The following is a 16,048-nucleotide window of genomic DNA, read 5'->3' as shown; positions in this document are numbered from 1 at the left end:
ATAATGTCTTTAATAAAATTTTATAATTAGAGCGTCGTAATGATCAATTTTAGCCGAGTAGCCATCGTCACTTCTAATTAGGTTAACGTTGTACGTGTTTAATGACGTGTAAAGTTAATAAATAAAACACAAAATTATTATAAACGTGTTTATTAGACAGTAAATACACACCTACGTGATTGTGTTACACATACAACAATAAGCTGAGATAGAATTGTAATAACTAATAAGTAACACTGTTTCAATATTTAAACAATTCATAATCAAAAGAAACTTAATATTATTATTTCAGAATGCATTTCATTTTGAAACAAACCAGTCGAATTATAATACTTTTGCAAGGAATGATAATTTATAATACTAAAACATCATACAACATACAAATACAGTCTTCCGAGTTCTGAACATGGGTCTTTAAAATGCTTTACTTGATACAAAAAATCATGTAAAAAAAAAAGAAACTATAGTCTCTCCACAGAAGCTGTTTTAAATAGTTGTTTCACATGTTTTGGCAAATAAAATTTAAAATGCATCTAATTTAGGTACGAAAAAATGCAATTACCATCTTATGAACTAATATCATATTGTTAGCACCTCGGCGTATTACGAGATTATAAAATTCATAAAATTAACTTAACCCTTAAACAGGCTTTTCTTACATAAGATAAATGTTAGTTTGGCGAATATAACATAATAATAGACTACATAATATATCATGTTAATTTTAAGTAATGGCAGACGAACTTTTTTCCGACAATTAATGACATCAATCTTCTTTATTCGCGAAAAAAGATGGTGACAGACAGTCTATTCCATACTGTAGTTTTAGAATCTTGCGATGTTTTTACTCCATTCAATCTGCCAATTTAACTGAACTTATTGTTCATCCTTGTCCTTGGCGCCGTGTTTCAAGATGCGAGTAAATTCGACGTAGTCAAAGATTCCATCGCGAATAGGCGCCTCTCGCAACATCTCATCCACATCATCGTCGGTGAAGCGATCTCCCATCGTCGTCAGCAACTCGCGGAGACGGTCCTCTTGTATCACACCCAAGTTTTCTTCGTCGAAACATCTTTAAACAATTAAAGAGTATAGAAATTAAAATGAAAAAAGAGCGTGTGTGCCGAGCACTCGTGTCAGAAGTGAAACTTCTTTGGCACGATTCAAAGTTATCAAAATCGTCGCCTTACTTGAAATTTTACTCTCAACGCGCCTAAAGAAGTTTCACTTCAAAAATCGAATGCTATAAATCTAAATTTCCAATTAATAAGTATGTTATTTAATATTTTCACCTTATTACGCGTTTTATCTAAGTTAATTAGTTTATTGTATTGTATGAGCAAACCTTGGGCTAAAGACTTACATAACATTGTGTAAATAGGAATGTGAAAATGTTAATATAATCCATACCAATATTACAAAGCTAAAGAATTTATTTATTTGTTTGTTTGAATGCTTTAATATCAAGAACTACAGGTCCAATTTTAAAATTTCAAGTACATTCAATGAGGAAGACTATTGGCCATATATTATCATGCTTAGACCAATAATAGACAAGCAATGCGGGTTAATCTGGGGGGTACAGCTAGGAACCATATAAACTCATTTGATTTAAGTAGGTTTTGATAAAACTTGTTTAATATCAGGAAAATTTATTTAATTGCTAGCTCAAGTTGTTAAATGTGAACCATTAGTTTGGTATTACTTATAATAATACAAGGGTATAATCGTTTTCGAAATCAAATTTTAATAAAATTTTAAAACTATTTTTGTGTTTTCCACACTGTTTATCTAGGAACGCTAAATTACATCAAACAATTAAAGTTAAATGTGGAAAAAAAATTGATTTAAAAGTACAAGAAATTAATTGTATGTCTTTATTTGCATTTGAAAATAGTTTATGAAAAACAATTTGAAGAAATAAAAATAAAATGCAATTATCACTTACCCAAAAGCGTTTTTGATAACATCTTCAGGGTCAGTTCCTTGCAGGCGTTCACCGAACAGAGTGAGGAACATCGTGAAGTTTATTGGGCCCGGGGCTTCATTCATCATCGCCTCCAAATACTCATCGGTTGGGTTCTTCCCTTCAAATAAGATTACTTATGTATTATACACACATCTATCAATAAAATTTTCATATTATGTCAATATCTAAGAGCAAACTTTATTTGTACAATTTTTCATTCCTATTACTTTGCTTTCAAAAGAATTTTAACACTATCTGCATGTTTAACTTATTCCAACATACAAGAATTCATCTACTTACTTCAGACTGTGCCAAGGTAAAATACACTTAGTTTTCCACAACCACATAATAAAACAAACACTATCATGTTTAATTGAATATAAACAACTTACCCAGGGATGCAAGCATATCATGAAGATCATCCTTGTCTACAAATCCATCTCTGTTCTGATCAATCATATTGAAAGCTTCCTTGAATTCAGCAATCTGAGCTTGATCAAACATAGCAAATACATTGGAAGTTGCGCGTTGGGCGCGCTTCTTGTTGGTGCCGCGGCGACCAGCTGTCTTGCGGGACGACATGATGACTAAAACCAAATAAATACTCACAATAAGTACAAGATATACCAAATACCAGACAGTTTACTCGGAAAAAACAAGATTAGAGTAAACGAATAACACAAAATGCTGGAAATTTATCGACAAAATGCGATAAACGTTAGTATACGTCACAACGAAATAACGTCCGCTCACATAGAATGACTCACGATCTCTGCATTACCCATAAGGTGAGGTATTAAAATTACACACCGATGTAGGGCATACGAATACGATGTCACAACTCACTATCTCAAGCACTCAACAATTCCATAAAAGGCAATGAATTTTACAATATCCAAGGATAATGCTTGAAAACCATCTGGGAGAGATACAAATAAAAATAGTTAATCAGGACTTACCTTATTTATTTAATGTATTATTAATGATAAATCGTTTTAATTAGTGTTTATGTATACAGCACTGTATCTGAAAGGATGACTAATTACTAAACTATGTATTTAAATGAAATAAAAAGTGTTTGTATTTCTGTGGCCAACTGTCGTCTGTCAGTGACCACCATAGAGTACATTATTACAAACGGAGGTGACCACAGAGCAAGTAATATAGTGACAGACTCTGAATAGGGTATGTAAACCTTGGGGTAAACAGTACTGTACAATAAAATATGTGTAAAATATACTCCTATATAATTTTAGTGGATTTTATATAATATGTTCATCAACTGATTAGGGTAGTCGGTTACGAGGTATTAATTTTGAATAAAATTTAATAGGTACCAGCCCAGCAGCACATTATTTTGGGTACATATGTACTGACAACTCCTAATCTACGGGACTTCTTTCATGACGAAAACTGTATATTTCCGTGGTATTGTACGTCTGTGACAAGAAGAAATAGAAAAAAAAAAAAGTTGACATTCATATATCACATTTGACATTGGCATTGAATTGCAATTGCACCCAAAAACAGGAATTTTTCTGATTTCATAATGAAATATAAATGCTCATTCAGTTAATTAATCAAATACACATATAAAAGTTCCATCAATTACATTTATTCTGTAACAATGTAATTTTATTTTGATCATTCGGAATCTCAATGCTTACAGTGATGGGGTATATTCAAATACTTACTCAAAATAAGTCGAGGTTAATAAACAACGTAGTTCGAGCATTTGGATCGTCATCTCGGGTATTTGCTACTCATTACGACGTTTTGGGAGTTACCCCAAAAGCTACACAAAGAGATATTAAAGCAGCATACTATGAACTATCAAAATTATATCACCCCGATAGATCAAAAGTAAGTCTGAAATATATTTTTTAATTACATTATTAAACGTAACATAATAAGAATTTGTATATATTTTAGGATGAAGAATCAGCTAAGAAATTCAGAGCCATCACTGAAGCATATGAAGTCTTAGGCAATATAAGCTTAAAGAAAATGTATGATAAAGGTAAATGTTATATAAGGACAGAGTGGTGTTGTCATTTACTTATAGTGACAATTTACGGTATGGCAACAGCATTACCTATATGTTTTAGAATTTATTCAGTTGAAGTATCGCAAAGATTTATTTTAGAAGGTAATTGTAAAGAACAGTGAATTGACATAGCTTTATTTTTAGGATTGATGGTTGGTTCAGACTACTCAACAAGAATGAGAAATAAACCAGAAGAGGAAGAACCTTTGGATCCAACATTAAAGTTTTATAAGTCAAGAGCCACACGCCAAGTGACACCAACTATGGATGGCAGAACACCCATTTATGATTTTGATACATGGTAAAGCATACAACCCATTCTAAAATTTTTTGGGAATTATTCTCATATATTAACTTTAAGTACATCAATTTAATTTGAGTAATATTAGTTATTTAGTACCTTATTAGTCTTATTCAATTTTTGAAGTAACTTATTATTTTGAATCTTTTTAGGTCAAGAGAACATTATGGGAATATATTAAGGAAGAATGAGCATGCTAAACGTATGAATAAAGTCAGAAAAGAAAGTGCTGATTTGCAAAGTCAATCAGTTCGTCAAGAATTTATCGTTTATTTCATATCAGGCGTGGTTTTCCTGTTTATGGCATTTGTTATCTATGGGACACCAGACTTTGATCAAGACACAATTAAACAAAATAAATCGAAAATGAATGACGGAAAAACATGATTGTAATAAATATTAGTAAATATTAGGTTATTTATGGTGATAAATTAGTTAAAATAATACAAAAAATATAATTGTTAATTATTTAAATGTTGTATATAAACACATTGTATGTGGAGAGAGTAACTTTATTTTAATAAAATGGCATCTGCGACCTGTCTCTTTTTACAACTATTAATTACTTGCAATTAGATTGAAACAATTTACAATGTAAATAAAACATTATTACTACAAATATTATCATAACAACATATTCATTACACTTAGTTGAAATTAACTGATCATTTTAGATAGATACATAGACATTTAATATTTCTTCAATTAACTATTGACCAAATAAATGATCACATTTTATTTACAAGCACCAATATCAAGCGGACAGTTACAAAATAATGTTCCCTACAATATATTTCTTGAACTATATTATGTAAATAAATATATAATTGACATCACTGAATAAGAAGAGTGAATAAAAGTAATATATATTTGGTGCATCATAATTATTGAAAATTGTGACTTCACTTGCAGAAAAAATATCATTCTGGCACTTTGGAATTTTGAGAATCGTTAGCTTTTACAAAGCTCTATGTATAGCTTCATTTGTTACTTATGGCCACACAATCACTATTAATGCTAACAGCATATGCATAGGGATGAGCTCAAAATTCCCATTCATCATTTTCACTATACAATCAATAAAATTATACATAATCCTATTATTCAAAAGTGGTTTCCATACATTCCTGGCATAGGCATATTTAATGGGCCCATGGGGTATGGAACACTGGGTACACCTTGAACATTGCCATAGCTTGGATATGGCAGATATGGTTTTGAAACACCATTCCCATAACTCTGGCCAGACCTTAATATTTCACCCATTTTTTCTGCCTTGAATTTTCGTAGGTGCATTGTCTTTCTGATTGGTTCAAAATCCTCTAAGAATTTGTCAACGTCAATTTTGCCTGTGAGGAAGTCCTGCGCAATATTTTCTGATTCTTCCTCAGATTGTGCGGCTGCTGTTTGCAGGAGAGCTTGGGTTGTGTCAGGAGAAATTCCAGCCGACTTGGTTTCTAAAATTTGATTATAGCAATATTTTAAATAAGAATACTATTTTTTTACTAGAGTATGGTCTAGGTCAGCATGTAATCTCTTCGGCTCTTAGGGTTTATTTGCTTTTAATATATCTTATCTTAATTAGTAATATTTTAATTAAGATAAGATGTATTATAAGCAAATAAAAGATACTTTAAATTAAATATGTTCACTTACTATATTCATCAAGCAATTCTTGAATACGACTGCATAAATTTTCACCGAGTTCAGATTTTTCCTGTACTTCTGCCTTTAAGCCTTCTAGTTCCGGTTCTTTACTCAAGTTGTACTCAGCCAAGGATCGATTACTCACAATTATTGTTTCTTTCTCTGTTTCCCAATCTTTTACCTATTACAAATTTGATGTTAATGTTAATAATAAGTAAGTAAAAGTAGATCAACTCTTATGTATTACGCACCTGTTTTACATCTTTAAGGACAGAATCAAATTTTGCGTCATCATTGAGCATTTCCTTTAGTTCGTCTGAGTTTAAATGAGACAATAAACCCATTGCTGAGGGATAGTCCGGTTGAATCATCTTTATGCCTTTTGATTCTTACCCTGAGAGTTATCACTACTCTAAACACAGTAGATTTCCTTTAAAAACAAATCTCGAATATAAGTTAATGATTCAAATACTACTCGTATTTATAAACAACACTACATCCAAATTACAGCATTTATAAAAACAATTAGGTACTTTTGTTCAATGGATGATTAATAATAACGTCAATCGTCAATCGTCATTCGTAATACAAATGTCAGTCGATGAACGGATAAAGTGCAGAATGCAGATCCATTATGTCAATAATGTCAGCCTGCAAACAACACACAGACTATATATTATGTATCACTCTAATTTTATATTTTAACTTTGAATTGAAGATACGTACACATATCGAGATCGGTACGATATCTAGATGCCTAGTTAGGCATATTCGGTCGGTTGTTTTTAACTGCGTTAAAAACAACCGACTTCAAACTTGCACTTGCAACATTTACAAATACAGACAAAAATGCTCATCAAATAAAAACTACTGGGCCTATCCGAATAAAATTTTTATGGGACCAATTCGACACCATCCCGCATCGAACAAAAAAAGAATCACGTAAATCGGTTCAGAAACCTCAGAGTAATCGGTGTACATACATAAAAAAAAACATACCGGCCGAATTGATAACCTCCTCCTTTTTTTGAAGTCGGTTAATAATAGGTTAAACCCAGTTAAACCTAAAAGGCCCTACTCACGGTTCAACACAACCAACAATCTGCTGAAACAATTTGTTGCAGTCGCGATTGAGCGTTCTCTACTCACGATTCATCCAACCCTCAATCTGATGACACAATTTCATTCCGCGATTGCTTGCCACGTGTGCACGTCACGTTGATGCCTGGCCTGATGCTAAACCTCAACGCAATAATACGCATTATTAATGGATACTTATACTAATTTATGAATTAAAAGATAATTATCTTTGTAAAGCTTGTATTTTTTCCAATTTTATTGATAGATTTCAAGGGCTATAAAGTATAAACGGCTATAAAATATAAACATCTTCCTCAAATATGTAAAAATGTCTTTCCCGCGTTTATCTCAAAACCGCCATTTTGCGATTACTGCGCAGCGCGATTGAGCCGAGATTGGAGCAATCACAATACTCACGTTTCAACAAGCACACAATCTGCTGAGACAATTTGTCGGGTTGCTTCCGCGCCGATCCAATTCGCAACATGTTGGGTTACGCCCCCAACGTGCCCTCAACTATACTATTCACGACACAATCTGTCAGCTCACTGCAGATTGTGTCCATTGAGATAATATTAATATGGAGCAGACACCACGAACAAAATCTGTGCGCCAAGCGCGGCGGCGCGGGGCGCGCGAATGACGGCTAGACAGTCATAGATTATGCGATGTCACTGACTCACCGCTATAGAGGCGACACTTTGTTTCATTCCGTCTATTTTATTGGGTGCCACTCCTTACATGCACGTTGACTTGAAATTTTCTTTGTACTTACTCAATATTATTTTATTTTAGGTATAAACTGACTTTACTACGCGGGGCTAACAATATCTGGCATATAATATAGGATGATGTAAATAGTGACGTCATATGGAATAATTTAATTTTTTTCGTGTTTTAGGTTCAGTCAGGGCTATGGGAAGTTTTATTCCTTACAAATTGAGCCTTTTTTAGAAAAAAAATAATTTTTCCCTTTCTTCACGGCCCAGACATGGAAACCTTGAATAGAAAAAATATTAATTACTTATCTCTGAACTAGCGGTCTGCCCCGGCTTCGCCCGTGGCACATATTTCGCAATAAAAAGTAGCCTATTTTCTTTCTCAGGGTCTTAAGATTGTCTGTGCCAAAGGAGAATGCCCATGAAAGTATGGACCACAGTACAGTGTTGCGTCAATGCCAGAGTGGTTTTGGAGGGTTCTTCGATATTCAAAAGATTTTTACCAATTGATTTTTTTGTGATAAAAACAGGGGTTTTCAAGATATTGAGAAAAATGTGAAATAACCTCAAAACTTAAATAACCCCGATTTAGTTAGGTTTATGTGTGATTGGTAACATTTTATCGTCCAAAGGTTATTTTTCAATTAACATATTTTAATCTATGCGTAGAGCTTTCAGACAAAGTCTATCTGTTCATCGGCTAGTGTAGTTAGGCACCAGAAATCTTCCGGGACGGATTTCAAGAAAACCTAAATATATACTTAAAAAAATGCCAATTGAGTTTTTATTCGGTTTACATGTTGTTGTTGTTGTTTGAATAATTTTTTCACTACATATTCGACGAAAGAAACAAATAAGAAATAACTGGTTACCTACCAAGCTATGTCATAATAATATTTTTTTTATATATACATATTTATATTATTTTACTTCACTATCTTTGTTAAAACAACCTACAGTGTATAAACAATACCTTAAAGTGATTTTATGTTAATTGTTTTTTTTTTGTAATTCAATGAAAACAATAATCGATATTAATACATTTAGCTTTTTACCATAGTAAATGTAATAAGTTACCGCTTGGTTACCGTGGTAACCGGTAATGGACACTCAATCTATAATAACGGATCTAAACAATTACATGTCTTATTAGATTTTACAAAACATTCCCTGTTCAAAATATATTTTCCGATGGTAAGAAGGCCTCTAAATTGCCGAGATTTTTTTTAATAGTATTGTTGTCTTGAAGCATGAGAAAAACCAGTACCAAAAATGGGCATTCTCCTTTCATCAAAATCGGTACAGTAGTTTATGAGCCTATTAATTACAATCAAACAAACAAACAAAGTTTTCCTCTTTATAATATTAGTGCAGATAAATAAATAATAATTCAATTATACAATATACGTTCAAGTCAGTAGCTTATACAATATCAATTAAAAACTTAATTAAAATCAATTAACAAAAAAAATTGGTGATTGAGTAATTGATTTTCATATTTCATGATTTCACCTTTTTTCAATTAACAACCAGTCTATGCTTTTCTAAATATGTAAAATTATTATTTTATACTATAAAAATATACACCAGCAAATATTACTAACAACACTTATTTCATGCCCAATGTCATATCTTAAATTTTTAATCTATGACAAAATGTCGCCCGCCAAAAATTTTGCTCTAACTAAAGTAGCCTACTCACGATTCAATTTCAGTAACAATCTGCTGACACAATCTGCAGTGAGCTGACAGATTGTGTCGTGAATAGTATAGTTGAGGGCACGTTGGGGGCGTAACCCAACATGTTGTGTATTGGATCGGCGCGGAAGCAACCCGACAAATTGTCTCAGCAGATTGTGTGCGTGTTGGAACGTGAGTATTGTGATTGCTCCAATCTCGCAGTGTTACCAACTCTCAAAAATATTTATCCCTAAAGTTTGTGTCAAAAACTCCTAAAAACGCCTAAATTATTCAGTTGTCCCCCTAAAAAAACATACAAATATAAATTCATGATGATTTAGAAATAATATGCTGTAATATGTTTCAAAAGTCTTTTTATTACAAGTTATTTAATACATAAAATATTTCGTCTTCATCTGAAGATTCAGCGTTTTTGAAATCATACATGTTGAATAAATTTAACATTTTATTGGATGGATTAAAATACGTTGTACAAGATCCACCATTTCGATTTAATGTAAATCGGACCATCATGATGCTTTGCAAAATTTTATTTAATTACGTACTGGATGTCGCTATGAGTCGCTAGGTCAAGAAATAAATATTAAAACTAGTTATGTAATTATCAATTTAAAAATATTAAACAGTCAAAAAAAAATCCCTAAAAATACCCCTAAAAATTTCAGACCCCTAAAAAATTCCTATCTCACTTATTTACCCCCTAAATCTGGGGGGAAAACCCCTAAGTTGGGAACCGTGCAATCTCGGCTCAATCGCGCAGCCGCGTTGCGGCTGGGAGTCACTTATGAAAAAGTGTAACGCTCGGTAACGTTACGATGAGTCACCGAAAGAGGCACGCGGGCATGGTTAGCCCGCCTAAGAGCGAGAGAGACAGACATAAAAAGTCGTTGTCACGTAAAACTTTCGCCCGTATACCGACTTTACAGGCAACCAATTATTTTTATTTTTGTTACATTTAAAGATCATCTAGAAAAATCTGCTTCTTCTAGAGTTTCAGTACCTATGTGAAGAATAAATTTCTGTGATAGAAATTTTGGTGTGTATTGTGGTTTGGGCATATTTAATGTAAAACCATATTACTTCACAAAATTAATTAAAATACGTCAAGCTAGAAGCTACCCGCCGCGGCCGCAGCGTAAAGCGTTGCCAATACGTAGGTACTGACAATTATTGTTTTTGTACACAAATACAGAATAAACATATAACCTTTTGAATCATCAAATCATACTTTATATCAATAGTAATAAAGTTTATAATCAAAAATATTCAAGAAATAGACAAACAACGGAGAATTCCCGAATGTTCGTTGAAACAACATGACACAAAATAAATCTTCCTAGTGGTTGAATGTCGTACCTTACCACTAATTTAACTCATCTAAACCACTAGGAAAATCCACCAGCCACTAAAACCAATATTTGTCCGCTAAATGGGGGAGCTAAACCACCCAGATCTAGTGGAAATTCCACTGAGTTGGCAACACTGGTCATCAGATTGAGGGTTGGATGAATCGTGAGTAGAGAACGCTCAATCACGACTGCAACAAATTGTTTCAGCAGATTGTTGGTTGTGTTGAACCGTGAGTAGGGCCTTTAAGTTTTAAAAATTATTATCTAGTTACTTACTGATGAAAAGTTATTCCTTTGCACTTTTCCGTATTCTTTGTATTATTTGTGCAATATCGTAACACACACGTGGGCATATTTGATGCGTTTCACTTTAAAACAAATAAAAAATGAGCGTGACGTTCGCGCCAATGAGCGAGCAAGCGACTGAGTGCAGTTACGCCACATGACGTATGTTGAGTGGAACATAAGTGATGTAGGCGGTATCGTCTCCATATTAATATTATCTCAATGATTGTGTCAACGAATTGTTACTGAAATTGAATCGTGAGTAGGCTACTTAAGGTTAAACCATAAACAGTTAATGTTACTACCGTAGACAGAGTAACTAATAGACCCAATGACGATACCTTTCTCACTTACACAAGAAAGAGAGCGAAAATACCATAACAAATGCATAAGACAAAGACACAAATACCCTATTTTTTGTCCCTTAGTGTGTAACCTGTTTTTCAATGTCTGCAACTTGAGTTGCGAAACAAACTTTGACAGTTCGTGCCTTCATCGTGCTTGGTGTTCGAATTTTGGATATTATTTAGTAAAAAATCGACACGAGTACATTGAAAAGACGGTGAAATTATCCTAATATAGACATCGAAGTAAATAGAATGGTGCGTTGTCGTGTTATTGCATGTTTAAGCGATAGTGAGAAGAAAATTGCCGGTGTGTCTTTTCACGCGTAAGTACGACTTTATTGTCCTTATTTATAGTTTCTCAGTGATGATTATTTATACTTTAGCCTAAAGTAACAACAAGTCGCGTTAAAACAAGGAAATTATTAGCGTAATATCGATTTTTACATTCAATAACCTATAAACATCAACAAGTAAGTGTTGCCAGTGTCGGGAAAAATAATACCCCGATCATCAATAAAAAAAATATTGATTTGAAAATATTCGAATCTCGAAAGTAAATGAATACGAAATCCCATAATAACCCAGTGTTTCGGGAAGATTTTGGCATCGAAAACATATTTTAATTTATTATTTCCCATAGTAATTGTGATTGACATAAAATTACATTTATAATTTTATAGAACTGAACTACCTGCGAGTATTAATTATTAACCTATGTTTATCGATTGGTTTCCAGATGATCCAGACCTACGTAATAAATGGATGGAAGCAACTGGGAGAAAAGATTGGATTCCCACAAAATATTGTAAAATAAATATGAACAAGCTAATGAAAAGTAAGAAATGTGTACACGAAATTAACATTAATCAATCTATTTATATTTTTTTGTATCTACTACATTGATTATAAAGACAAAAGAAAAATCTCTTAACTGGTTTTATTTAATTGATCCTAAAAATATTTACCTTTTCCCTATAACATCCAAAATATCCGGGAGCTCTGATACTGTGGCAACATTCAACTTATACATTGACAAAGTATCTGCGTCTCAGTCGCGGTTACAGAGTACCTTTGTCTATTAGTTTCTCTGTCTACGGTTACTACCAAGAAGGTTTCTACGCTGGTGGTAGGCTGAAGCAGCTGTGGGTGCTGAAATCTGTTATTTAACATGACACTTGTCAGTTGTCACTGGCAGGTATACGATTGTCATTTGTCATTTTGTCAAATGTCAATTATTGTCATATTCCCAAATCGCAATCCCAAATAACTTGAAACGCTGTTCCCAAAAAATGAAATCATACACAAGTATTTGGACTTATTTTATTAGAAAATCATCGATCAGTTACTATATACCGAAACTTTCTACGTTTAGGTTTTTAGATAGATGAAAAACTGTGATATTGCCATATATATTCGCTATACATTCTAGTCAGAAATGTTATTTTCAGAAATCCCGTACAGATTGGAGTTTCTTGATAATTTTTACTTAAAATTTGTATCAGAATCCTTGTTATATTTACGAAATTTTGTGTTATATATCTGTTTATGGGTGTTTGGATACTTGTGTCTGTGTTGTATAGTGTACCGTAAATATGCCAGGAGATTACCAACTCGGACTCGCGGAGCTCTTCGTGCTAAGAGAGTACTAATTGTAATAGCTCATCCTGACGATGAATGTATGTTTTTCGGCCCGACCATTTATAGACTATGTGAACAGGGTGCCGAAGTTTATATGCTGTGTTTATCACACGGTGAGTTTATGCTATAATCAATATGAACAATCTTTTTGGAGATAAATATTTTAAATCATTTACCCTTAAAATAAAGTAGAAGTATTAAATATATATAAATTGTATGGCTTGGGATATGTTTATTCGTAAAAAAACATGTTTGCGAAAGCAGTTTTCTTACATTTTAAGTTATCTCTATTTTATGTTAAGAAATAATTTTTATGCACTTAATACTCAAATCTGTTTCCTAATGATGTAAATATATAATCACAGTTTATGTCATATTGTATTGTCAAACTATTTACTGTAACAATCCAGACACATTCCTCTTTTCAGTGTATCAAACTTGTATGCCGATTACAGATTATTGAAATACAAGTACTTCATTAATTTCAGGTAATTTTGAAGGAAAAGGTCATATACGCATGCAAGAACTGTGGGATGCATGTAAGGAGCTTGGTGTCTCGGACCATAATGTTTGTCTCATAAATGATACAAGATTGCCAGACAATCCCAAGGTACAATGGCCTGTGCCAGTGGTTGCGAAGCTCATTGAGCACCAAGTGGAAGCTCTGGATATTGATACACTGGTCACATTCGATAGAGGGGGTGTGTCCTCGCACCCTAACCATGCAGCTGTGTTTTATGCTGTCGCTTATATGTTTGTGGAAAAAGTCATGCCGGAAAGTAAGTAGTAACTGACATGTTATGTTATATACGGTAAAGGAACCTGTAAAACTTATGTAAATAAAAATATGTAAAAGATGGTAAAGATCAGTCACTAGTAAAATATATTTTTCTGGAAAATAGTAGGTATATAAAATTAATATCCTACATAAAGCCTGTCTGTTCTTTCCGTCTATTGTAATTCTCAAATTAAAATAGTATTAGAGAAAATTATTATGTTGAAAATAAAATAAACAATGAAAACAAAATATTTTTTACAGAATGCACTGTATACACTTTAGACTCTGTAAATATATTAAGGAAATATTTAGGATTCCTGGACCTGCCACTAAGCTTTCTGCTGTCTTCAAAGAGGTAAGTTGAATAGAATGTTGATATTTCTATTTTCATGCTTGTTATGATATGTATTCATATAAAGGTATCTTTCTAGATATTTCCTTCGCTGGACGGAAAGCCGCCGAGTGCTGCGCGCGATGAAGCGACATAAAAGTCAAATGGTTTGGTTTAGATATTTGTATGTTATATTTTCTAGATATATGGTTATCAATACATTAAGGAAAATTAGTCTTGCCGACATTGAACTAGAACTTGAAGTGGATGATTGAAATTGCTTTAATTGACTCTTATGTGAATGTAAAACCTGGACTATTTAAAAAATACTCTAAGAAAAGCTAGTATATCTTACATAACCTAGGGTTTATTGGTAAGACCATTCCATTGCTTCATGTACAATACCTAGTGTATCGTCAAACCTACTGAATATAGTGTAGATAAATATTAAGACTTGATAATGTACAAAAATAACAACATTCCCTTTCTTGTATAATAGTTTCCTCTGAGATTGTGTCCATTTTGTATGTAAGTTTTAACAAATGGGAAATTAAACGAATGTAATTATAATGTACAGAGATGATGTATTTCACTGAACACAATAAGATGTGTAGATAGGTACTTAAATAGTATAAATTATTCATAAGAATATCCTTATCGTATCTAAAATGATAGTATCTGTGTTTCTTAACTGTTTTTTCGAGAATAGGCTACTGTTTTGACAAGACTTCAATAATATTAAGTCAAATCACAAGGCGCATGAGCAAGCTCTATGGCACTGTTTTTGTTCTATGTAGGGGTGTTTTTAATATTGCACGCACGCGGGAATGCCTCGCACGCATATTATCAGCAAGTGCCCTTTTCAAGCAAGTACCTATGTATTGGATTGTAATAAAATATGTAAACACTCAAGCATGACGCTGAAAGGAATTCTAGAAACGACAATTTTCCGCATACCAGGCAATTTCCGCGTGCGAGATAAAATCCGTACGATATTCAAAAATTGTAAGTTAAAGATTTTACAAAAAGAATTGCCTGGGAATAGCAAGTAGAGTATAAGTACGTCGTTTCAGGTGAGATAATTAAATTTAATGTAATGCCAATTTTGAGTGGAATTATTATTAATTTAACGATAAGTGATGTATAAGCTAAATAAAAATTACTTCTGTGGTCGTTATCTATAAGATTTATAAGATGTGCAATTTAATAAGTGTTACAAGGCAATTACGATTGTTTACAAGCTTTTTCATTCTATTTGATTGGGTGGATGAACTGGTGCCCAAAAAATATTTATTTATTTACTTTCCATGCCTTTAGAGTCTAATAAAGGCATCTACACCCTAGATTGTCATGTTCAAATTTAAATGTGGTCCCCCAATCTTTCTAAGAAATTGCAATTATTTGCATTCCAAGAAAAGATAATAATCTCATTCATTTCATTCTCTTCAATTTTTACTCATACGATTTAAGCGTGTTTATTACTTTTATTTTAAACTTAATATTTATCGTTTCGATTTCTTAGCAGCGTTAGATATTTTATCGTACATTATGATTAAATAGTTTTATCTCTGTGCTTCAATAGTAATGCGCTAAAAATTTTTAGTGGCAATTATTAAATTAATATATTATGTTGACTTTTGTGAAATGTATTTTAATAATTGAAGATGTTGTATGTATGATACTTAAAAGATTAATGATTTAAATGTATAGCTATAAAGTAGGAACCCTTATTTGAAAAAATATAATGTTTTGTTATTGTTTTGCATATATCTGTGATGAAAAAAATCTATTAAAAATTAAAATCACATTTTTCGTTTTTATTTCTACACCTGTTGTACATTAATACATATTATTAA

The 16,048-nt window shown here is 32.5% G+C and overlaps 4 protein-coding genes across 4 annotated transcripts; 2 read left to right on the top strand and 2 right to left on the bottom strand.

Moving 5' to 3' along the window:
• Nucleotides 1–134: 134 nt before the first annotated feature.
• Nucleotides 135–3,097, bottom strand: LOC123700551 (myosin regulatory light chain sqh). The gene is made up of 4 exons (XM_045647800.1): nucleotides 2,929–3,097; nucleotides 2,362–2,556; nucleotides 1,949–2,087; nucleotides 135–1,072 (listed from the first exon to the last, which is right to left on the bottom strand). Exons 2-4 carry the CDS (start codon nucleotides 2,549–2,551, stop codon nucleotides 877–879), a joined length of 525 nt encoding a protein of 174 aa, XP_045503756.1. The 5' UTR covers nucleotides 2,552–2,556; nucleotides 2,929–3,097; the 3' UTR covers nucleotides 135–876.
• Nucleotides 3,098–3,459: 362 nt separating this feature from the next.
• On the top strand, nucleotides 3,460–4,855 carry LOC123700300 (dnaJ homolog subfamily C member 30, mitochondrial-like). The gene is made up of 4 exons (XM_045647484.1): nucleotides 3,460–3,832; nucleotides 3,902–3,989; nucleotides 4,161–4,317; nucleotides 4,470–4,855. Exons 1-4 carry the CDS (start codon nucleotides 3,629–3,631, stop codon nucleotides 4,702–4,704), a joined length of 684 nt encoding a protein of 227 aa, XP_045503440.1. The 5' UTR covers nucleotides 3,460–3,628; the 3' UTR covers nucleotides 4,705–4,855.
• On the bottom strand, nucleotides 4,814–6,558 carry LOC123700301 (vacuolar protein sorting-associated protein 37B). The gene is made up of 3 exons (XM_045647485.1): nucleotides 6,216–6,558; nucleotides 5,974–6,145; nucleotides 4,814–5,774 (listed from the first exon to the last, which is right to left on the bottom strand). Exons 1-3 carry the CDS (start codon nucleotides 6,333–6,335, stop codon nucleotides 5,422–5,424), a joined length of 645 nt encoding a protein of 214 aa, XP_045503441.1. The 5' UTR covers nucleotides 6,336–6,558; the 3' UTR covers nucleotides 4,814–5,421.
• A 6,095-nt stretch (nucleotides 6,559–12,653) lies between these two features.
• LOC123700036 (N-acetylglucosaminyl-phosphatidylinositol de-N-acetylase) lies at nucleotides 12,654–15,999 on the top strand. Its single transcript, XM_045647141.1, has 4 exons — nucleotides 12,654–13,196; nucleotides 13,572–13,862; nucleotides 14,123–14,216; nucleotides 14,293–15,999. The coding sequence occupies exons 1-4, from the start codon at nucleotides 12,881–12,883 to the stop codon at nucleotides 14,465–14,467; spliced, it is 876 nt and encodes a 291-aa protein (XP_045503097.1). The 5' UTR covers nucleotides 12,654–12,880; the 3' UTR covers nucleotides 14,468–15,999.
• The last annotated feature ends 49 nt before the right edge of the window (nucleotides 16,000–16,048 follow it).

Source organism: Colias croceus, chromosome 19, assembly GCF_905220415.1.
Source record: "Colias croceus chromosome 19, ilColCroc2.1".
In the NCBI taxonomy this organism is placed as follows: Eukaryota; Metazoa; Arthropoda; class Insecta; order Lepidoptera; family Pieridae; genus Colias; species Colias croceus.
Note: the sequence above shows the minus strand (reverse complement) of the source record. Positions and strands in the feature narration are given on the sequence as shown.